The sequence below is a fragment of the Neoarius graeffei genome, chromosome 4, assembly GCF_027579695.1.
Source record: "Neoarius graeffei isolate fNeoGra1 chromosome 4, fNeoGra1.pri, whole genome shotgun sequence".
NCBI lineage: Eukaryota > Metazoa > Chordata > Actinopteri > Siluriformes > Ariidae > Neoarius > Neoarius graeffei.
Window position 1 is genome coordinate 105009476 of NC_083572.1, and position 24975 is coordinate 105034450.

Here is a 24975-nt window from a genome sequence, read left to right on the forward strand (position 1 = left end):
GCCTATCCCAGCTGACTACGGGTGAAAGGCGGGGTACACCCTGGACAAGTCGCCAGGTCATCACAGGGCTGACACATAGACACAGACAACCATTCACACTCACATTCACACCTACGGTCAATTTAGAGTCACCAGTTAACCTAACCTGCATGTCTTTGGACTGTGGGGGAAACCGGAGCACCCGGAGGAAACCCACGCGGACACGGGGAGAACATGCAAACTCCACACAGAAAGGCCCTCGCCGGCCACGGGGCTCGAACCCGGACCTTCTTGCTGTGAGGCGACAGCGCTAACCACTACACCACCGTGCCGCCAACTTGTAAATCTTTTTGTATATTTTTGTCTTCCTCCTGTAACCTCAAAACAAACAAACAAACAAACAAACAAACAAACAAACAAACAAACAAACAAACAAACAAACAAACAAACAGTTTCTCTATGTCCAGTGGCAAGGAATTTAGGGATTTCAACATCAACAATCTATAATATCATCAAAAGATTCAGAGAGTCCAGAGAAATCTCTGCATTTAAAAAAAAAAAACAAAAAAACGTGCAAGTTCACACGATCCCCCCCCCCCCAAAAAAAAATCATATTAATTTAAAATCTCCGCTTATCATTTATTTATTTATTTATTTAAAAAGGGAGCCGGACTGCATTTCTGTGTGGACGGGGGGACAAAAGAAAATAGAAAAATAAAATAAATTTTAATAAAAATGCGCATTAATTTAAAATCTCTGCCCTTTTTTTGAATTAATTTTAAGAAAAAGGAGCTGAACTGCATTTCTGCGTGAACAGGAGGACAAAAAAAATACATTTTCAAAAATATACATTCTTAATTGTGCTGGACATGTCGAATCATTTATTTATGAACGAAACGTGATATAAAATGCGTTGTGAATATAGTTCATCTTGCGAAACAAAATAAATAAAAATATAATCTACAAAGCAGGAATGGATTATAAACCATGATAAAAATGGCACTCTTGAAGATGGTTGTGTCGTACAAGACCCATCAGATGAGCGTGTGCTGGAGTGTGTGTGCGCGGTCCCATCATTACCGTCCACTATTCGACCCCAGAGCATCTAGAACACACACGAGAGAGGAATTAGACGAGGGTGTGTAGCATAAAAAAAAAAACTTCTCAATGAGTGTGAGAATGAGAACAACGACATCTGGTTACTGTATATGGAGTTTGTGTGTGTGTGTGTGTGTGTGTGTATATACCTCCGCTCTGTTGTAGGCAGTGTTGTTCACACTCCTCTTTGTGTGTGTAGCGGTTAGCGTTTCCTTCGCAGCCGCTGTAGATGAAGGGTCTGCACTCGCCCACCTGAGAATTAAAGTACCAGCGCAGAGTGTATCTGGAGCACCCGCCCTCATCCAGTGACAAGAGGCATGGATCTAACACACACACACACACGTAAAGGAATAGCAGCAGATGAACAGCACCAGAGAGAAGTTATGGTTCAATAACATCAGCCTAGAAAATCATTTCGGACTCCTCACACCCTGGACACCAGCTCCTCCAACTCGTCCCCTCCAGCAGGTGCTACAGAACATCACACACCACAACTACCAGACACAGGAGCAGCTTCTTTACCCTCGTACCATCACTCTCATACAGTTAGGTCCATATATATTTGGACACTGACACAAATTTTGTTTTTTTTACCTGTTTACTGAAACATTCAAGTTATAGTTATATAATTGACATGGACATAAAGTCCAGACTTTCAGCTTTCATTTGAGGGTATCCACATTAAAATTGGATGAAGGGTTTAGGAGTTTCAGCTCCTTAACATGTGCCACCCTGTTTTTAAAGGGACCAAAAGTAATTGGACAATTGACTCAAAGGCTATTTCATGGGCAGGTGTGGGCAATTCCTTCGTTATGTCATTCTCAATTAAGCAGATAAAAGGCCTGGAGTTGATTTGAGGTGTGGTGCTTGCATTTGGAAGATTTTGCAGTGAAGAAAACGTGCAGTCAAAGGAGCTCTCCATGCAGGTGAAACAAGCCATCCTTAAGCTGCGAAAACAGAAAAAACCCATCCGAGAAATTGCTACAATATTAGGAGTGGCAAAATCTACAGTTTGGTACATCCTGAGAAAGAAAGAAAGCACTGGTGAACTCATCGATGCAAAAAGACCTGGGCGTCCACAGAAGACAACAGTGGTGGATGATCGCAGAATAATTTCCATGGTGAAGAGAAACCCCTTCACAACAGCCAACCAAGTGAACAACACTCTCCAGGAGGTAGGCGTATCAATATCCAAATCTACCATAAAGAGAAGACTGCATGAAAGTAAATACAGAGGGTTCACTGCACGGTGAAAGCCACTCATAAGCCTCAAGAATAAAAAGGCTAGATTGGACTTTGCTAAAAAAACATCTAAAAAAAAGCCAGCACAGTTCTGGAAGAGCATTCTTTGGACAGATGAAACCAAGATCAACCTCTACCAGAACGATGGAAAGAAAAAAGTATGGCGAAGGCGTGGGACAGCTCATGAGCCAAAGCATACCACATCATCTGTAAAACACGGCGGAGGCAGTGTGATGGCTTGGGCATGCATGGCTGCCAGTGGCACTGGGTCACTAGTGTTTATTGATGACGTGACACAGGACAGAAGCAGCCGGATGAATTCTGAGGTATTCAGAGACATACTGTGTGCTCAAATCCAGCCAAACCGATTGGTCGGTGTTTCATAATACAGATGGACAATGACCCAAAACATAAAGCCAAAGTAACCCAGGAGTTTATTAAAGCAAAGAAGTGGAATATTCTTGAATGGCCAAGTCAGTCACCTGATCTCAACCCAATTGAGCAGCATTTCACTTGTTAAAGACTAAACTTCAGACAGAAAGGCCCACAAACAAACAGCAACTGAAAACCAGTGCAGTAAAGGCCTGGCAGAGCATTAAAAAGGAGGAAACACAGCGTCTGGTGATGTCCATGAGTTCAAGACTTCAGGCAGTCATTGCCAACAAAGGGTTTTCAACCAAGTATTAGAAATGAACATTTTATTTACAATTATTTAATTTGTCCAATTACTTTTGAGCCCCTGAAATGAAGGGATTGTATTTAAGAAATGCTTTAGTTCCTCACATTTTTATGCAATCATTTTGTTCAACCCACTGAATTAAAGCTGAAAGTCTGAACTTCAACTGCATCTGAATTGTTTTGTTCAAAATTCATTGTGGTAATGTACAGAACCAAAATTAGAAAAATATTGTCTCTGTCCAAATATTTATGGACCTAACTGTAAATATCTGATCCATCCTGCCAAATCCTACTGTATCACTTGTGCCTCCTGTATCATATTCTCGTGTGTTCACCAAAACTGCTCTCTGTGGACATTGACTGTCTTATGTATAGTTTTTGTATATTGTATCCTGTTTGTAGATAACCTGCACCTTGTCTGTATATTATATACTGTTTATATTGTGGATATCAGATATATTTTTATTATATAGACATGAGTGATTTACTGGGAAATACACCACTGGCATTTTTCATCCGAGCTCCATCCGGGACACGGAGAACCAAACCCGGGACATAAATCTCTATCTGTCACTCGTGAGGAAATCGATGAGCGAGTTGTTTTGATAAATCTGGGTTATGTTTTGTTTGTGAATGTGTCGATATAATAAAAACAAAATCACGTTGGCTTGAAGATATGAAGTTTATCTTCTCATGTTGAAAAACACATTTTTCATACGAAATACATCACAGATCTGCGTGACAGATTTAAATAATATTTGGTGGCTTTGAACTCGTCTTCGACTTGTTTAATATCATGCTAACTGAATGGAATATATTTGATATACCACTCAAAGCCAGCCAATATTATTTAATTATTCTATCCACATTCACTCTATATGAGCAATCGTGCGCTCTGATTGGCCACTCTACTGCTAGGATATCAGCTCATATATCGTGAGTAGAGAAAAACAAAATGGCAGAGCACATCAAGTCAGATATATTACTTTATCAAGTATTTAAAAGAAACAGAAATGGCTAAATAAAAGAATTTAGTTTTTTCCCCCCCAATATTTCCTGTTCCACACTCCAGCCCAGTCGGTGGCAGTAATGCACCTTTAAGTTGGTTTGCCAACTGCAAAAAAAAACTAAAGAAGAAAATAATGGTGGAGCGTGTTGCTGAACCAACCAAGGACGAACTAAAAACTCTACTCGAAAACAAATCCCCAAAAAATACAAAAAAAAAAGGAAATTTGAGACTTTTAATTTTATTTCTTTCAGCGCGACCGCAATGCATGATGGGATATATTGCTTTGGTTAGTGACCATCGTTGTACACTACTTTTCGTGATGCATTGTGGGATACTTTGAGTGCACTATATAAGGTGTAAATAATCCTCACTAAGGTTTCGGACAACACTACAAAATGGCGTCCCAACTATATAGTGAGTAGGGAGCGATTTCGGACACAGGGGTTGTCAAAAGACTCGCGCGCCTTCTTTCGAATGCTGATGTAATCAAGCCGGAAGTTTTGTTTGTTTTGATAGCAATCAGGAAAGTTTGAATAAAGTCGGCAGTAATCGTCATTTAAACTCGTTTTTGTGCAATACTTCGTTTGGAAAACAGTTTTCAAAATGGTGGCGCTGACACTTGGCTGACACTTGACATTTTGAAGTCTCGCACAAGTCTCGTGAAGATCGCGCGGATAAGCAACGCCTGCCGTGGACTAAACGAACTAAATTCAACACGGCTAAACACCGAATAGGCCGATAAGTATAATATTTAAAGGAACAGTCCACCGTACTTCCATAATGAAACATGCTCTCATCTGAATTGAGACGAGCTGCTCCGTACCTCTCCGAGCTTTGTGCGACCTCCCAGTCAGTCAGACGCAGTCAGACGCGCTGTCACTCCTGTTAGCAATGTAGCTAGGCTCAGTATGGCCAATGGTATTTTTTGGGGTTGTAGTTAGATGCGACCAAACTCTTCCGCGTTTTTCCTGTTTACATAGGTTTATATGACCAGTGATATGAAACAAGTTCAGTTACACAAATTGAAACGTAGCGATTTTCTATGCTATGGAAAGTCCGCACTATAATGACCGGCGTACTAACACCTTCTGCGCGCTTCGACAGCGCATTGATACGGAGCTCAGATATCAATGCGCTGCCGAAGCGTGCAGAAGGTGTTAGTACGCCTTTCAATTTGTGTAACTGAACTTGTTTCATATCACTGGTCATATAAACCTATGTAAACAGTAAAAACGTGGAAGAGTTTGGTCACATCTAACTACAGCCCCAAAAAATACCATTGGCCATACTGAGCCTAGCTACATTGCTAACAGGAGTGACAGCGCGTCTGACTGCGTCTGACTGACTGGGAGGTCGCGCAAAGCTCGGACAGGTACGGAGCAGCTCGTCTCAATTCAGATAAGAGCATATTTCATTATGGAAGTACGGTGGACTGTTCCTTTAATTGCGATTAGTTGCCAATACGAGTCACGATATAAGGATACTAAAACCGAAAACGTCATTGAATAACACGTTAATTAAGAAATAAAGCAAGTTTAAAAATGACTTTAGTTCCCTTATAAAACTGCAGATCAGGTAATGGGTTAGAACAGGGGTGTCAAACCTGATCCATAAAGGGCCGTGTGGCTGCAGGTTTTCATTCCAGCCATGCAGCAGCACCCTGATTTGGCTTATTCAATCAACTGACACACCCACCCTTTAATCAAGGGTGGGTGTGGCTGCAAGTATTTGACTGTGTGAAGACAGTTCAGTTGATTGAATGAGCCAAGTCAGGTGTGCTGCTGCATGGCTGGAATGAAAACCTGCAGCCACACGGCCCTTTATGGATCAGGTTTGACACCCCTGGGTTAGAACAACACACGCACCATACTGGGGCTTTGGATAGTTTCTGTTTATTGTTACAGTTAAAGTTTGAGTTTTATTGAAATTTTATACATCATAACTATACTTGCTTTTTGATAAACTTTGTTAATCACTTTCCTTTCAGTGAACTAGTAAATACATACACTAGCGTTCAAAAGTTTGGGGTCACTTTGAAATGTCCTTATTTTTGAAAGAAAAGCACTGTTCTTTTCAATGAAGATCACTTTAAACTAATCAGAAATCCACTCTATACATTGCTAATGTGGTAAATGACTATTCTAGCTGCAAATGTCTGGTTTTTGGTGCAATATCTCCATAGGTGTATAGAGGCCCATTTCCAGCAACTATCACTCCAGTGTTCTAATGGTACAATGTGTTTGCTCATTGCCTCAGAAGGCTAATGGATGATTAGAAAACCCTTGTACAATCATGTTAGCACAGCTGAAAACAGTTGAGCTCTTTAGAGAAGCTATAAAACTGACCTTCCTTTGAGCAGATTGAGTTTCTGGAGCATCACATTTGTGGGGTCGATTAAATGCTCAAAATGGCCAGAAAAATGTCTTGACTATATTTTCTATTCGTTTTACAACTTATGGTGGTAAATAAAAGTGTGACTTTTCATGGAAAACACAAAATTGTCTGGGTGACCCCAAACTTTTGAGCGGTAGTGTAGGAATAAAAAGGTTACGGTCAGGACGAGTGAGAAATCTCACTGCTTGTCTGACTGGACGAGTGGATTAAAAGAATTAACATCGAGCCCTGCATTAACACAGAAAAGGTCCGGGCTTACCTTCATCTTTAATCTCTCTTTTCACTTTCACTGCAAATATAAAAAAAAAAAAAAATATATATATATATATATATATATATATATATATATATATATATATAGATTGTGTTGTGTGTGTGAGAATGGTGCTCACTAAGAAATGCACATAGACAAGATACACACACTCAAAAGCAATCACACACACACTTGTACCCTCTCTCCCCCAATAAACTACTGAATTTTTTTTTTTTAAATACGCATCAATTTCAGTAGTAAAGTAACACCATACCTTGGCTCTGATTGGCTGAGGGCATGAAGTCAACAATTTCCTCCATGGGATCATCATAGCTCTCTATAGAGTAAACAGGCTCATAATCTGGGTCATTTGTGTTTAAAACAACATGCAGCTCACGACCTGAAACAAACACACACACCAAAACAAATCCAATAAAACATGAAAAGTGGGTAAGAGTAGTCAGAACTGTGTTTGTCAAAATTTCAGTTTGAAAAGTTCAGCAAAAATCAAAATTACATCATATTAAAAAAAAAACAAATGCCACAGCATTTTAGTTCATTCATAAAGCTTCTGTAGATTTGCACCAGGGTGGCACGGTGGTGTAGTGGTTAGCGCTGTCGCCTCACAGCAAGAAGGTCCGGGTTCGAGCCCCGTGGCCGGCGAGGGCCTTTCTGTGCGGAGTTTGCATGTTCTCCCCGTGTCCGTGTGGGTTTCCTCCGGGTGCTCCGGTTTCCCCCACAGTCCAAAGACATGCAGGTTAGGTTAACTGGTGACTCTAAATTGACCGTAGGTGTGAATGTGAGTGTGAATGGTTGTCTGTGTTTACGGGTATGTATCAGCCCTGTGATGACCTGGTGACTTGTCCAGGGTGTACCCCGCCTTTCGCCCGTAGTCAGCTGGGATAGGCTCCAGCTTGCCTGCGACCCTGTAGAACAGGATAAAGCGGCTAGAGATAATGAGATGAGATGAGATTTGCACCACATGCAAAGTACTTGTGTTATGAATCTCTTCAGCCCACCAGATTAACCAGATTATCAGTGACGCAGTAGCTCACACGGCCGTACCACGAGAAACCAGACTTGTTTATAATTCGCCAAGTTGTTCTTCATGAGAACAATTAGATCTTCAAAATAAAACAACCAGAATCAAAATCCATTGAAAACTCAGTGAGGAATAGCGATTTTCCTCAAAGTTTGTTAATCGGCCTAATTAGCAACTTGTTAATGTACTTTTCTGCATTAACGCTCCATCACAGAAGTGTAAGTTACCTTTACCAAGTGCACTGACACAACCCCATACCGTGACACACCCTGGCTCTTGGACTTGTTCCTGGTAACAGTCTGGATGGTCCTTTTCATCTCTGATCCAGAGCACACTGTATCCATCTCATCTCATTATCTCTAGCCGCTTTATCCTGTTCTACAGGGTCGCAGGCAAGCTGGAGCCTATCCCAGCTGACTACGGGCGAAAGGCGGGGTTCACCCTGGACAAGTCGCCAGGTCATCACAGGGCTGACACATAGACACAGACAACCATTCACACTCACACTCACACCTACGCTCAATTTAGAGTCACCAGTTAACCTAACCTGCATGTCTTTGGACTGTGGGGGAAACCGGAGCACCCGGAGGAAACCCACGCGGACACGGGGAGAACATGCAAACTCCGCACAGAAAGGCCCTCGCCGGCCACGGGGCTCGAACCCGGACCTTCTTGCTGTGAGGCGACAGCGCTAACCCCTACGCCACCGTACCGCCCCCACTGTGTCCATTTCTACAAAAAAAAAAAAAAAGACCTGGAATACTGATTGATCTGACCAGAGTACACGTTTCCACTGTATGATGGTCCGTCCCAGACGCCTCTGAGCCCAGAGAAGTTGCCGATGCTTCTGGACACAGTTAACATAAGGCTTCCTTTTTGCACAGTAAAGTTTTAACTGGTGTTTGTGGATGTAACTCTGTATTGCAGCTGAACAAAGGTTTGCCAGAGTAATCCTGAGCCCATGTGGTTCTATCAGCTATAGATGAATGACCGTTCTTGATGCAGTGAGGGATCGGAGATCACGGGGTTCGGATTAGGCTTGAGCCCTTTGCCTTTACACACTTGACCCCAAACTTTTGAACAGTAGTGTGCTGCTTGGTTAGTGACCATCGGTTGTACACTACTTTTCACGGTGCATTGTGGGATACTATGAGTGCACTATATAGGGTGTAATAATTCTCACTATACATTCGGACAGCGTTACAAAATGGCGAACTCACTATATACTAGTCCACTATACAGTGAGTAGTGAGTGATTTCGAACACAGCAGTGTTTTTGAAACTTCAAAACAGCTTTGGAGAAACCTTCTGTCAGGTCTCTCTCATCCTGAAAGTTATTAGTGGTGTAAAAATTGTTGTTTTGAATTTGTATTATATCACAGCGTGTATTAAGCATTTACTGACGTAATTTAGCATCTGCTCTTTGACTTTCATTATACAGGAGTTTAATAGGAAACGGGTTGTGTGTTCATTTCTTTTTAGAGCAGGGAAACGTGATTAAATTGCGTTTTATAATCTCTCTCACACACGCACACACACGAGGTGGATAGGGATTAGGATGAAATGCTAGAGATTTCCTTTAATGAGAGGAGATTAAAGGTAAGGTGACATGAGAGGAGAAAGATCATTAATATTTTACACAACACTGAAAGGTGCTGAAGGAAGCTTACTGGCATTAAAACAGAATAACTAAGAAAGACTTTGAATAAGAAAAGAAAGAAAGCACAACTTTATTCATCGCACACTTGTGAAATTTCCTCTCTGCACTTAACCCATCTGAAGCAGTGAACACACACATGAGCAATGAGCGCACACATGTACCCAGAGCAGTGGGCAGCCATGCTAACAGCGCCCGGGGAGCAGTCGGGAGTTAGGTGCCTCGCTCAAGGCCACCCCAGCCCAAGGCCGTCCCATATTAACATAATATTTGGACTGTGGGGAAAACCGGAGCACCCGGAGGAAACCCACGCAGGCAACATGCAAACTCCACACAGAAAGGCCCTTGCTGGCCACTGGGTTCGAACCCAGAACCTTCTTCCTGTGAGGCAACCGTGCTAACCACTACACCACCACGCCGCCCACAAAACCACTACACCACCGCGCCGCCCACAAAACCACTACACCACCGCGCCGCCCACAAAACCACTACACCACCGCGCCGGCCACAAAACCACTACACCACCGCGCCGGCCACAAAACCACTACACCACCGCGCCGCCCACAAAACCACTACACCACCGCGCCGCCCACAAAACCACTACACCACCGAGCCCCCCCCAAAACCACTACACCACTGAGCCGCCCACAAAACCACTACACCACTGCGCCGCCCACAAAACCACTACACCACCGAGCCGCCCACAAAACCACTACACCACCGCGCTGCCCACAAAACCACTACACCACCGCGCCAGCCACAAAACCACTACACCGCGCCGCCCACAAAACCACTACACCACCGCGCTGCCTACAAAACCACTACACCACCTCGCCGGCCACAAAACCACTACACCACCGCGCCGCCCACAAAACCAGTACACCACCGCGCCGCCCACAAAACCACTACACCACCGCGCTGCCCACAAAACCACTACACCACCTCGCCGGCCACAAAACCACTACACCACCTCGCCGGCCACAAAACCACTACACCACCGCGCCGCCCACAAAACCACTACACCACCGCGCCGCCCACAAAACCACTACACCACCGTGCCGCCCACAAAACCACTACACCACCGTGCCGCCTACAAAACCACTACACCACCGCGCCGCCCACAAAACCACTACACCACCGCGCCGCCCACAAAACCACTACACCACCGCGCCGCCCACAAAACCACTACACCACTGCGCCGCCCACAAAACCACTACACCACCGCGCCGCCCACAAAACCACTACACCACCGCGCTGCCTACAAAACCACTACACCACCTCGCCGGCCACAAAACCACTACACCACCGCGCCGCCCACAAAACCAGTACACCACCGCGCCGCCCACAAAACCACTACACCACCGCGCTGCCCACAAAACCACTACACCACCTCGCCGGCCACAAAACCACTACACCACCTCGCCGGCCACAAAACCACTACACCACCGCGCCGCCCACAAAACCACTACACCACCGCGCCGCCCACAAAACCACTACACCACCGTGCCGCCCACAAAACCACTACACCACCGTGCCGCCTACAAAACCACTACACCACCGCGCCGCCCACAAAACCACTACACCACCGCGCCGCCCACAAAACCACTACACCACCGCGCCGCCCACAAAACCACTACACCACTGCGCCGCCCACAAAACCACTACACCACCGCGCCGCCCACAAAACCACTACACCACCGTGCCACCCACAAAACCACTACACCACCGTGCCACCCACAAAACCACTACACCACCGCGCTGCCCACAAAACCACTACACCACCGCGCCGCCCACAAAACCACTACACCACCGCGCCGGCCACAAAACCACTACACCACCGTGCCACCCACAAAACCACTACACCACCGCGCCGCCCACAAAACCACTACACCACCGTGCCGCCCACAAAACCACTACACCACCGTGCCGCCCACAAAACCACTACACCACCGTGCCGCCCACAAAACCACTACACCACCGTGCCACCCACAAAACCACTACACCACCGTGCCGCCCACACCGTGCCAAATACATGCATTAGTGAATGTTAAGATATTGTTTGTGACTTTTGGTTCATCATATCTTATTGGAAAACTTGCCTAAAGGTTGTTTATGATATTACGTATAAATGGTTAAAAAATGACGTCTCCAACAGAAGACAGTTTGTTTGTGTTAAAGGTTGCTATTCCAAAAAAAGCTGCACCACACTGTGGGGTTCTACAGGGATCCAGTCTTGGACCATCACTTAACAACTGTTCCCTGAAGGTGAAGTGAATATTGGTGAAGAATTTCAGAGACGAAGTCGAGGTTACTATTCACAGATATTCACTGAGCCTGAGGCGGATTATTACACTGGCCAACAGTTTTTCAGAAGTCGTTTGCTTCAGAGATGAAATCGGCTGTTCGTTATGAAATTTGTGAGTTGAATTCAAATATGACAATTAAAACAGCTGATTGGCTACGGCTTCTGAGATATTTAAGGTTTTACATTTTATAGTTATGTACGTTGTGTAGATAGTAATGTTTTACAGTGGCTATAAAAAGATTTTACACACAGTTAAAATGATCGGTTTTTTTAATGTAAAAAAAAAAATGAGAGCACGACAAATCATTTAAAAACTTTTCCGACCTTTAATGTGACCTATAACCTGTACAATTCAATTGAAAAACAAACAAATCTGTTGGGGGAAAAGATAAAAAATAAAAAACGTACAATAAGCTGGTAGCATAAGTATGCACACCCTTAAACTAATACTTTGTTGTTTAGACACAATAAAAACGATTTTGACCTTCTTGGTGACCTTGACCGAATGACCCTCAAAATGTTGGAGGTTCTATTTGAGACCAATGCCCGTCTATCCTGAACGTTTCATGAAGATCGATCCAGCCGTTTTCCCAAAAAAACGAAGAAACCCGACTGAAATTTTTTGGTATGTGATCAGCATTGCGGGCGGCACGGTGGTGTAGTGGTTAGCGCTGTCGCCTCACAGCAAGAAGGCCCGGGTTCGAGCCCTGTGGCCGGCGAGGGCCTTTCTGTGTGGAGTTTGCATGTTCTCCCCGTGTCCGCGTGGGTTTCCTCCGGGTGCTCCGGTTTCCCCCCACAGTCCAAAGACATGCAGGTTAGGTTAACTGGTGACTCTAAATTGAGCGTAGGTGTGAATGTGAGTGTGAATGGTTGTCTGTGTCTATGTGTCAGCCCTGTGATGACCTGGCGACTTGTCCAGGGTGTACCCCGCCTTTCACCCGTAGTCAGCTGGGATAGGCTCCAGCTTGCCTGCGACCCTGTAGAACAGGATAAAGCGGCTACAGATAATGAGATGAGATGAGATCAGCATTGCACTGGCTGTCCCTGATTGGTTAAAGCAAGTTTCATTCCTACTCGTCAGACATCTGATTTCCATCTTCAAATTATGAATCTGAAGACCTTTTAATTGCTGTTTTGTAGCTGCTTTTCTTTCTGCATTGCTGTGTCCATGTTTTATGTGTTTCATTAATTAGTATACGTTTTGTTACTAAAGCTCAGGAGTTAGTACAGACAGATAAACCAAAATTGCCTTCCTATATATTGTGTGTATATTCGTTTCCATTAGTTTTGCCATCAATGTATGCTGTCTTTAATGAAATTCTGTTGTTTTCTATAATATTGTGAAATTATACCATGATATAGATGGAGGCTTTAAATAATCCTTGCACTTCCTACAGTGAATACAAATATTTACCAGCTGGGAGGTCCGTATGGTGAAATACCGTGACCGAGGTCTTGAAAGTACTGAGCGAGGCCCTCTGGGCCGGGGTCAGTATTCAAGGCCGAGGTCACGGTATTTCACCATACGGACCGACCTTAAGCTGGTAAATAATATATTTATTTTTTTCTTTACCAAATTCTAACAGAAAACGAGAGCGCCCGAAAGGGAAAACCGAGCCGAGCCACCATTTTGAATCCTCGTTCATGGCTGTAATGCAAATGGCTTCCTCCTCGGTATACAAGTGCACTTCCATGGCGGGAAAAAAACTACATTTTGCCGCCTATGTAGTCCCCTATTTATACAAAATTGAGTCATTCAGGATTCAGCCATGTTTTTGCTCGGCGTTAGCAACAGTTAGAGGTTTTTATCTTTCTCCTGAAATGTTTTCTTTTATTTCTTCTTCCTCAGGGTAGTAAAACTCGCTTTCGCTGTGAACACTGTCGTTATCGCTATCCATGCTGTAAAATTAATGCTATTCTCCTGAGAAATGCTGGCAAAAATTTATGATTTTTGATAATCTTAGAAATAAATCTTATTAAAAAAAGATAAATGTTGACAAAAAAATTCTACCATGTTTGTTGTTGTTGTGAACGAGCGAGTTGCCAGAGGTCTGTAACTGGGGTCCGTACCGTAGGATACAGACCCGCTCGCCAGCCAATCAGAGCACAGGATTTGGACCGCGAAAAAAATAATTAACAGTTATTCCATGAAATCGAGTCGTACATGAGCTGATAGCCAACAAGGCGCGTAGCACCGAGCCATGTACGACGAAATTGAGTGGAATAACTGTTTTATTCTATCCACATTCACTGGATTTTGAGAAACAGACCTTTTTTTTTTTTTTTAAATTCCATAAATAAAAAAAAAAAACTTTAGACAAAACATCCGACAAAATAATTTCCACTTAGAATGTAAACAAACCAGTGAAATGACCGGAGCAGCTTGTGAAAAATGCGATAATAATAATAATAATAATAATAATAATAATAATAATAATAATAATAATAATTCTTGAATAAAAAGATACGTTCTTACCATCAAATACTTTTATTTCATATTTTGTTGCTTTTTCTATTTTTTGGGGTTTTGTTTTCAAGTATTTCTTCCTCGGTTGGTTCAGCAAAACGTGCCGCCATTTTCTTCTTCTTGGCGGACATTTTGTTTTTCTCTACTCATGGTATATGAGCTGATATCCTAGTAGTAGAATAGCCAATCAGAGCATGCAATTGCTCATATCCAGTGAATGTGGATAGAATATTAATTGTTATTTGTTATTGTTATTTTAAATTGTGCAAAATAAAATTAGTTATAATGAATAAGTTTATAGCTGTGGTGCAAATCTACACATCTATGAACATAAACAGAAAAAAAAAGTGAAAACCCACATCCAGTTGTGTACTGCTTTAACTGAGTGAGTTTGATTAGAGAATGTTAAATACAAACATACTGTACTTAACATCGCATTGTAGTTACTGGGCACCATTTCCATGATCATAATGTATAAACAAACAAACAAACAAACAAACAAACAAACAAGTGTATATATTATTACACCACAGCGTTGTTATACAAGTCTGGATTCTGATCGGTCTGAAGGTGTTGATTAATTTTCTATAATAGTAGCGCAGCCGCAAATGACAGGTTTATATTAATACTCTCATTCTAATACGTTATCGTTTCTATAGCAATGGCTAATTCACAGGGACTTAGCCTTGGCTTAAGACAAAGCCTAAGAATAAAAGTTTTACAAAACTGTTATAACATAACAAATAAAAATGTCTCGTCGTTAATATGTTAAAATTTTACATCCATAAGGAGACATTTATTTATGGAAGGAGTCTCCGGTGCATAGTCTGGCTAACGCAACTTCAAAGCTCTACGAGCTATTGGTCTGGCAAAGATATTAAGCCCAACCGTTTCCCAAAGCGCGTGGTTGACTCGCCTCCCTGAAATGCCTCAGTTTGCTACTGGTCGAAGCCAGAAAAGGCTGTGACGAAGCTTAAACCAATCACATCACTCTTTCCTCTGACGTATGTGACGCGACAGAAACTGCTACCAGCGGGGCTAACTGGTAGATTAAACGCTTACCGAAGCCGGTCGGGAGCAAGGCGAAAACGTCCTTCCTTTCAATAAATACCTCCAGGGCTGCTCTTTGCTCCGTTTTCAATGAGAACTTGCTCCATGTTCGTAATGTTTCTAGTGAATGAAGCGCTTCCGGCATAGATTCTGTAAACAATCTATGGCTTCCGGTCGCAGTTCTACTACGTCACTGCCTTGAACACGCCTCTACCCAGGGCCGTTGGAGATGCTCAAAGTTGATTGGCTCCCGATTTTTTCGGGAGCTTGGAAGAGCTGGAGATAGCTTGCCTGGCCAGACTAAGTTCGCAACAGGCCCCCGTGTTGCGTCACACTTAGGATGGGCGGGCCCAGGCTATCCGGTGCCAGGGTTCTGTAACAGTCGTAAGAAAGCATTACATGGGTTTGATTAAAAGAGAAAGAGAGGAGAGACAGAGAGAAAGAGAGAAGAGACAGAGAGACAAAGAAAGAGAAAGAGGAGAGACAGAACGAGAAAGGGAGAAAAAGAGGAAAGACAGAGAGAAAAACAGAGAGAGAAAGAAAGAGAATGAGAGAGACAGAGAGAGAGAGAGAGAGAGGTGGGGGAAGGAAGGACTGTTTACAGCTACTATTAATGCAATAATGAAAACAGAAACTAACTTGTTTTGCGGTCATTCTGCAGCATTAAACGTAACTATAAACGGATAAAAAGTATGGAATTATTAAGCATACAGTATGGTGTGCACTTCTTAAATAATTTTTTTTTTTTTAAATGCAATCTTTGGCACATTACTGTGGTGTAAGAGGAACAAAACACTTCAGGACATATTGTGAGAGGAAAAGAATCAGCTTCAGGGTGGTAATGGTGAGTTTATTACATCACATCACACCACCCTGTCACTGATTACATTCCTACAACAGCACAACACAGTGTGGGTTTGCTTTCTGAGCAGCCACACTGGATTCGACTTTATGAGTTAAAGATGTCGGTATTTCTGTGGCATTATTCTGCAAAACTACACTTGAGCTTGCACACAAAAAAGGGCCCAATAACTCAATTTATTCCGGTGTGTGTCTGTATATTTATATATTACATACTGTATACACATTATATTATATTACATTACATGGACATGAGTGATTTACTGGGAAATACACCACTGGGATTTACGGTACGAGCTCCATCTGGGACATGCAGAACCAAAACCAGGACATAAGTCTCTATCTGTCACTCATGAGGAAATCGATGAGTCAGTTCTTCGCATCTCATTATCTCTAGCCACTTTATCCTGTTCTACAGGGTCGCAGGCAAGCTGGAGCCTATCCCAGCTGACTACGGGCGAAAGGCGGGGTACACCCTGGACAAGTCGCCAGGTCATCACAGGGCTGACACATAGACACAGACAACCATTCACACTCACATTCACACCTACGGTCAATTTAGAGTCACCAGTTAACCTAACCTGCATGTCTTTGGACTGTGGGGGAAACCGGAGCACCCAGAGGAAACCCACGCGGACACGGGGAGAACATGCAAACTCCACACAGAAAGGCCCTCGCCGGCTGCTGGGCTCGAACCCGGACTTTCTTGCTGTGAGGCGACAGCGCTAACCACTACACCACCGTGCCGCCGATGAGTGAGTTGTTTTGATAAATCTGGGTTATGTTTTGTTTGTGAATGTGTCGATATAATAAAAAGAAAATCACACGTTGGCTTGAAGATACGAAGTTTATCTTCTCATGTTGAAAAACTCACATTTTTCATACAAAATACATCACAGATCTGAGTGACAGATTTAAATAATATTGGCTGGCATTGAGTGGTATATCAGATATATTCCATTCAGCTAGCATGATACTGAACGAGTCGAAGACGAGTAGCTGAATGGAATATATCTGATATACCATGAAAAAAAGCCAGCCAATATTATTATTATTATTATTATTCATACACACTCTCTACATATCAGCATTCTTGAAGGCCAACACGAGCTTACCCATGACTCTGTGCTGTTAGTGCGGCAGTGCAGTCAGCTAGCTGGTGTAGCGTTAAAGTGTTAGCGAAGGCCAATGCTAGTGCAGTCAAGCCAAGGCGAATATTTTTATTATTATTTTCCCTGTGTAATTTACTGAGTTACTTTTAAAATCAACATCAACAACTACACACAATGGCGCGACCTGGCAGCCAAAATTCTCTCAAAATCTTCCGTATTTCATGAAGCAAACCTGGCGGCCATGCTTGTTTACAAACTATCACAGTCACTCACTAGCACAGAAGTTTTACATTGCCGACGTGTCTCTTTTCCAGTTTTTCGATGTCCGTTGGTATGTTTTTCTCTTTTAAATATGTGTGAAGAATATATAATGAAGTTTTGATAGCCTTTTGGGTGTTCAGTGCATCTTTAGTTTCAATTTATTTATTCGGTGCTTAAACCTAGCACTAGATTAACCCCGTCTTCTCTATTTCCCAGCTGACAAAGAAATGATTGTGCGCACGTGCAGCAGAAAAGTTTCGTCATTGGATCTTCGCATGAGCTCCATTGTGTTGTTTTGACAACGTGCAATATTATAACAATATTGCACGCCCATTCTGCATGGGGGAGAGTGGCGTAATACATGGAGGATAAGTGATATGATAACAATATTGCATGCCATCAATAAACCCACTACAAGGGAAAAGAATACATATATGTTATTTCCCAGCTGGGAGGTCCGTATTGTGAAATACCGTGACCGAGGTCTTGAAAGTACTGAGCGAGGCCCTCTGGGTCGAGGTCAGTATTCAAGGCCGAGGTCACGGTATTTCACCATACAGACCGACCTTAAGCTGGTAAATAATATATTTATTTTTTCTTTACAAAATTCTAACAGAAAACGAGAGCGCCTGAAAGGGAAAACCGAGCCGAGCCGCCATTTTGAATCCTCATTCACGGCTGTAATGCAAATGGCTTCCTCCTCGGTATACAAGTGCACTTCCATGGCAGGAAAAAAACTACATTTTGCCGCCTGTGTAGTCCCCTGTTTATACAAAATTGAGTCATTCAGGATTCAGGCATGTTTTTGCTCGGCGTTAGCAAGTTACAGGTTTTTATCTTTCTCCTGAAATGTTTTCTTTTATTTCTTCTTCCTCAGGGTAGTAAAACTCGCTTTCGCTGTGAACACTGTCGTTATCGCTATCCATGCTGTAAAATTAATGCTATTCTCCTGAGAAATGCGAAAATAAATGTTGACAAAAAACGCTACTATGGTTGTTGCTGTTGTGAACGAGCGAGTCGCCAGAGGTCCGTAACAGGGGGCCGTACCATAGGATACGGACCCGCTCGCCAGCCAATCAGAGCGCAGGATTTGGACCGCGAAAAAAAAAATGTTTTTATTCCATGGAAAAAGTGTCCGTACCTACAATAATGTATAATAATTCCTGATATTTCACTCCGATGATGTCACTCCCAGTGTTTTCCCGCTGACTAGATGCACGTTGTCAAAATGGTGAACCAGTTAAAAATTAAAATTCTTTTGATTAACCTGAGAATTTTTTTTTTTTTTGTGGATGTGTCCATATAATATAAAGAACATTCGACGGTGGTGCGAAGATATGAAGTTTATCTTCTCGTGCTGAAAACGTATCGTTCATTCGTGAGGCTCACTCATGAATATGTTCACCGCTCAAAGAAAAACAACTTCATATCTTCACACAACCATGTAATATCCATATTATATTTATATACACACACAAATAAAAAGCACGCTGATAGTCACAGGGTACACAAGCACAGGAAGCTACATGGGGACACAGATGACAGTAAACAGGATAAACAGAGAGGTGAACAACACACTCACCCCCCTTGTCCTCTTGGGCTAGTGAGCGCTCAGGGGACACGGCGGAGCGACTTCGGAAAGCCTGCGGCGCTGAACGAGCCCGAATTTCTCCAACACCTGACAACATGATCACAATAAAATTATACAAAAAAAAAAAAAACACACACATCCCAGCTCACACCACACATCATTCCCCAGCTGACCCATCCATACACACGTGTTTAAATGCTCCGTGAACTCTGCACATCATGCATTAACATCATAACCACATTAACACGAATGCAAGACAATCAGGTTCCCACACTCCGGCTTTAGTGAAACATTTTTAAGCCACATCTTTCCTGACTCTTGCTTATGGGAATGCAAAACAATGCCAGTTTATAGCTGCATGATATTTAGCTCCTGATTTACTAAAGGTGTGTGTGTGTGTGTGTGTGTGTGTGTGTGTGTGTGTGTGTGTAATAACACATCACCTTGAAAACATGCAAGCGCATTACACTTTATAGAAATGTACGGTTTATAATGCATTTATAAACTAATAATAAACAAAACCAGAGCTGTGTGATATGATGAGACACATCATGTGATGATGGAATAGAAAAATGTCTAGTTTCATAGTATGCTCTGTCGTTTATTTTGTTGCGTCACAAATCACACTTTACAGCAATCATTTTTTGTCATTTGGACGGTTTATTTAGGATGCAGTGGCCATCGACTCCCCCCAAATTCGAATTACAGGTCAACATGATGTTTATTAAGAAATTACTATCATCATTAAGACCAGTGTGTGTGTGTGTGTGTGTGTGTGAGAGAGAGAGAGAAAGATCAGGACTCTCGTTATTAATATTTTGGATGAAAACGTGTCTTATTTTGGTAACTAGCTGCTTTTTTTTTTTTAGATGCTGGACAACTGATGCTCACAACTTTATGACTGTTATCAAAAACGTTATCAAAGTAAAGTATGAATTTACACTACCGTTCAAAAGTTTGGGGTCACTCTGAAATGTCCTTATTTCTGAAAGAAAAGCACTGTCCTTTTCAATGAAGATCACTTTAAACTAGTGCTGTCAAGCGATTAAAATATTTCATCGCGATTAATGTCGCGACTGTCATAGTTAACTCGCGATTAATCGCACATTTTTGTCACATGAAAAAACATTGTAATTCTCTTATCAGCATAAAAAAGTGAATGGGCTTGCTTTGTACCAATGTTTTTTTTTTTTATTGCAGAGCATAACGCGTCTTGTCACAGCCACTGACATCCATAACTTCCATACAGGGGCGGACTTACCATTAGGCAAACCAAGGCGGTTGCGTAGGGCCCCCAAAATTTGGGGGCCCCTAACAGTCAGCCCCGTCACGGTAAACACCAAACAATATATATGTAATTTTAATTTGTCTCTGATATTAAGTAGTCAACGATATAAATGGAAAAACACACCAAAATAGCATCAGAATATCGAATTCATGTGTATATAGTATTTATCCCAGCACCCCCCCCAGTTGTTTTACACTGGACTAGTCCATGATCTGACGATGTAGACAGGTGCGCGACGGAAATTCAAACCAAAGCAGCAGGAACTGTAAACAAGATGAAGCGCAGTTATGAGAGCGGTTGCGCTAAACGAAAAAAAAAGGGCACAAAGCAAAAAGAATGCAGCTGCACTTCTGAAACTAACTACATTTTTCAAATCGCCTGAGTCTGCTACAGCCTCAACCTCCAGCGGTCTCAAAAGTAGCCGGTCACCGGTGGCAAATCGCCGGCTATGGCTTGTTATGCCGCCGGCTATTGTCAGTCGAGTCACAAAATTTAATATTAAATATTTCTGACAGCAAAAAAAGTTGTGAACGTAAATTACATCCACTATGTCATGTATGTCCGTTGCCGCGTCAACTGTGTTTACATCCTCGACACGAGTGCAGCCATTACTGCCGCCTGTGTTGCCAGATTGAGTGGTTTCCCGCCCAATTTGGGCGGTTTTAAGTGCATTTCAGCGGGTTTTGAACATATTTTGGGCTGTAAAACGTCAGCAGTATCTGGTAACATATTTTTTTACTTAATACAAGAAATTAATGGATGCCAACGTTTTTGCCAAAATGGTATTTTATTTTCCATTGTTTAGGCAGCTTCAGCATCATACTGTGAGATTCTGTTCAAATTGTTTTTTTCTTCTATGAAGCCTGAGCCATTTATTTAATTAGTTTATAATTATTGTTTAATTTAGTCTTCAGGAGAGACTGCCTGCACACAGTACTAGTATTAATAGTTTTTTTTTTCTTACATGAAAGCTGAGGCATTTATATTATATTTTAAGGTAACTTCATGTTGTGCTGTGAGGTTCTCTGCACTTTAACTTTTGAACCAACAGGTGCATTTGGATAAGTAAAGCCTATTTTTCTGCATTTTTGTAGTCCTGGTAATCTTTTATATTGGTAAAGTTGTTTATAGGACCATTTCTCGGTGTCTGTTTTTTTAATCAATAGTTTTTCAGTAATAACTTAATATTTAACATATCACTCAATTTTAAACAACCCCCGCGCCTCCCCCATGGGCTGCCCCCATAGTCTCCAAAATTTCTGTGGGAAACACTGGCGTGCGTAACAACGCTAATCAAGCTTAAGCTAGACGACCCGCCTCAAATACCCGTCCCGGGTAAATGTTATCCCAATTTTAGATGGCCTGTTCCAAACCATCCCGCCCCATGAAAAATTCGTACTTGCATATATATACACTAAGTAACTTTAAAAACGCACATTGATAAAACTTGCTGAATTCGTGCTGAGTTTATCTCAAGAAGAAAAGAAATATATCACAATGGAAAAATAACTTCGTTCCGCCCGAATAAGTTCCAAATCTGTGCTCAAATCAGAATTTAAGGGAGTTGTACTCAATAACGTACAATATGACTCGGGTAGTCAATGACATGGACAGGCTTTAATTTTCAAACAAATTTTGCATACACTGTACACACACAATCTTGCCTATAAATACCCGGGGGAAATGATGGGAAAATTGTCATTATTGAAGATGCCACGCCTAAGCCGAAATCAACGTGAACAGGCCATCGGGATGTTGCGTGCCGGAAGTACACAGACAGAGGTCGCCCGGCACTTCGGTGTTCATCATTCGACCATTTCCCATTTGAGTCAGCGTTACAGACAGACAGGGAGCACCAGGGATCGTCCACGCCCTGGTCAGCCTCGAGTCACGATGCCAGTTCAGGATCAGCACATCAGGCTAGCTCACCTCCGTGACAGATTCCTGACACCCTCAGTCACTGCTGCTGAGACCCCTGGACGACACAGACCCAGAATCTCCAGCATGACGGTCCGAACATGGACCAACGGTCACTTTGAATTTTTTTATTGTGAATTAATTCTTGAGTTTGACAACAAATGTCCTTTATCGATGTTTCAAGATGTGTGTGCATTACATACAATATCATAAATTTCAAATATACGCATGGATCTAAAGTGATATCGTGTTGAATTCCATTGTGCGTTTTTAAAGTTACTTAGTATCTATCTATCTATCTATCTATCTATCTATCTATCTATCTATCTATCTATCTATCTATCTATCTATCTATCTATCTATATCCCTGCACGCTTTGCGTGCATTATGTCTGCCGCTGGCAGACATTTTACCATTTTGCACCCTGCTGTAAATTATTCTTACCCTGCTATTCTCCCAAACTTTGAAGCCCCTGAACCTCTGCTGTTGACTCTGTTGAGGAATGAGTTGTTTTGTTATAATGCTGTGTTGTTTATTGTAGTTTGGGTTCCATACCTCTGCACACCACCTTTCTATGAAGACTTTGGAGAAACCAGCAACAAGTAGGACTTTCTTTCTCATATGATTATGATAAGGCCTTTCTGTGTGGAGTTTGCATGTTCTCCCCGTGTCCGCGTGGGTTTCCTCCGGGTGCTCCGGTTTCCCCCACAGTCCAAAGACATGCAGGTTAGGTTAACTGGTGACTCTAAATTGAGCGTAGGTGTGAATGTGAGTGTGAATGGTTGTCTGTGTCTATGTATCAGCCCTGTGATGACCTGGCGACTTGTCCAGGGTGTACCCCGCCTTTCGCCCGTAGTCAGCTGGGATAGGCTCCAGCTTGCCTGCGACCCTGTAGAACAGGATAAAGCGGCTAGAGATAATGAGATGAGATGAGATGATTATGATGAACAATGGACATTTGGAGATTGAGGACTTTTCAGTAATGTACTGGCTGCAACCTTTAAAAACTCATACCTCTCTCTTTCTCTACCCCCCCCCCCCCCCCCCCCACGCACACACACACACACTCACCCACCCACCCACCCACACCCCATTATGGAGTGGTGATGGAATACATGAACAATGGAATTTTGAAGATTAAGGACATTTCAATAATGTACTGGCTGCATCCTTTACAAACTCACAATCCCTCTGTATCTGTCTCTCAACCACTGGATTGCCCGTCACTAAATGGCTCTCTCTCTCACTCTCTCACTCACTCTCGTACATTTATCTTGGCATCAGTCTTATCCCATTGAAATGTAGAGGTTTCGATAGAGTAATATCCATTTGTGTTGTAGTTCTGATAACAGTAAGATCATTTTGTATCTCTGGTAATGTGTATCTGGTAATATGGATCCATTTGTGTTCTACTTCTGATAAGAATAAGATCATTTTATATCTGGTAATATGTATCTGTGGAGTAAAAATAATAATTGGATTTCAGATATCCTTGTTTTATTAAAATATGGAGATTGACTCTTAAAATTGGCTCTCTCTCTACTGTTGTTTGCCTTGCCGCTCTCTCTTTCTGGTTTGATCTGAGCAATAAACACTGTCAGAATTTTGGCAAATGCTGGAGTAATCTCAAACCTGTTTCACTGTGGAGCTTATTTGGGGCACATTGTTAGTGGCAGTTTGCTATCTTTTTTTCTGAATTTACAGCAAGGAGATATGGCATGTGCCAAGTAGGGATGACCATTATTCTGTATGTGTGTTTCAAGACTGACTTTTGAGGGCCCCATGTCTGTATTTCGCCTAGGGCCCCAAAATGTCCAGAACCGCCCCTGCTTCCATATTAGATGAGAAAACCAAGGAATGAAAATTAAAGTGCATATCACTGTGAAAATAAAAAAATGTTTTATTTTACTCTTCATTAGTTTCTTTTGAAGAGAAGTATTTGCAATAAAAGAAGAAAAAACATAAAAATAAAAACTTCATCATACATTCAAAAACGTTCATCATAGTGTGGCACTGTATTATCTAATTCTCACTGCTTATAACTCTACACCTACCCGGTGGAGATGAGCTGGGAAACTGAAGACTGAAGGAACAGTATTGAAAAGTATTTTTCCAGTCTCACCTGTGAAAGGTAATCCCATGTGATCTCGTTTGGATGGTAAACCTGTTGGTACAGTTAAACGCAGCACATGAATGAGGCATCTTTATTCTCGGCTACTGTCTAGACGCTATACCAGAGACGGGTGAAGAATCTCCACTTTGCCCCATCCAATATGGCGGCGAGGATGTTTATATGTCTATGCCTTTCTCCATCACTCACACGTACTCTTATTGAAGCAGCGCGCGACAAGCCTCAACAGGAACTACGGGTGACTCGCAGGGCCAAATTAGAATTTGCATTAACGGCACTATTTTTTTTTAATCGCGTTAAATTGAGATCGCGTTAACGCGTTATTATCGCGTTAACTTTGACAGCACTACTTTAAACTAATCAGAAATACATTCTATACATTGCTAATGTGCTAAATGACTATTCTAGCTGCAAATGTCTGGTTTTTGGTGCAATATCTCCATAGGTGTATAGAGGCCCATTTCCAGCAACTCTCACTCCAGTGTTCTAATGGTACAATGTGTTTGCTCATTGCCTCAGAAGGCTAATGGATGATTAGAAAACCCTTGTGCAATCATGTTAGCACAGCTGAAAACAGTTTAGCTCTTTAGAGAAGCTATAAAACTGACCTTCCTTTGAGCAGATTGAGTTTCTGGAGCAT

The 24975-nt window shown here is 42.4% G+C and overlaps 1 protein-coding gene across 2 annotated transcripts; it reads right to left on the reverse strand.

Annotated features, from left to right (window-relative positions):
- Nucleotides 1–286: 286 nt before the first annotated feature.
- Nucleotides 287–24364, reverse strand: LOC132884536 (tissue factor pathway inhibitor-like). 2 transcript variants are annotated; one of them, XM_060918397.1, is made up of 6 exons: nt 24327–24364; nt 18991–19086; nt 6928–7053; nt 6660–6689; nt 1227–1400; nt 287–1084 (listed from the first exon to the last, which is right to left on the reverse strand). In XM_060918397.1, exons 1-6 carry the CDS (start codon nt 24343–24345, stop codon nt 1056–1058), a joined length of 474 nt encoding a protein of 157 aa, XP_060774380.1. In that variant the 5' UTR covers nt 24346–24364; the 3' UTR covers nt 287–1055. The 2 variants fall into 2 exon arrangements, with proteins under 2 accessions (XP_060774380.1, XP_060774381.1); XM_060918398.1 differs by lacking the exon at nt 6660–6689.
- Between the last annotated feature and the right edge of the window lie 611 nt (nt 24365–24975).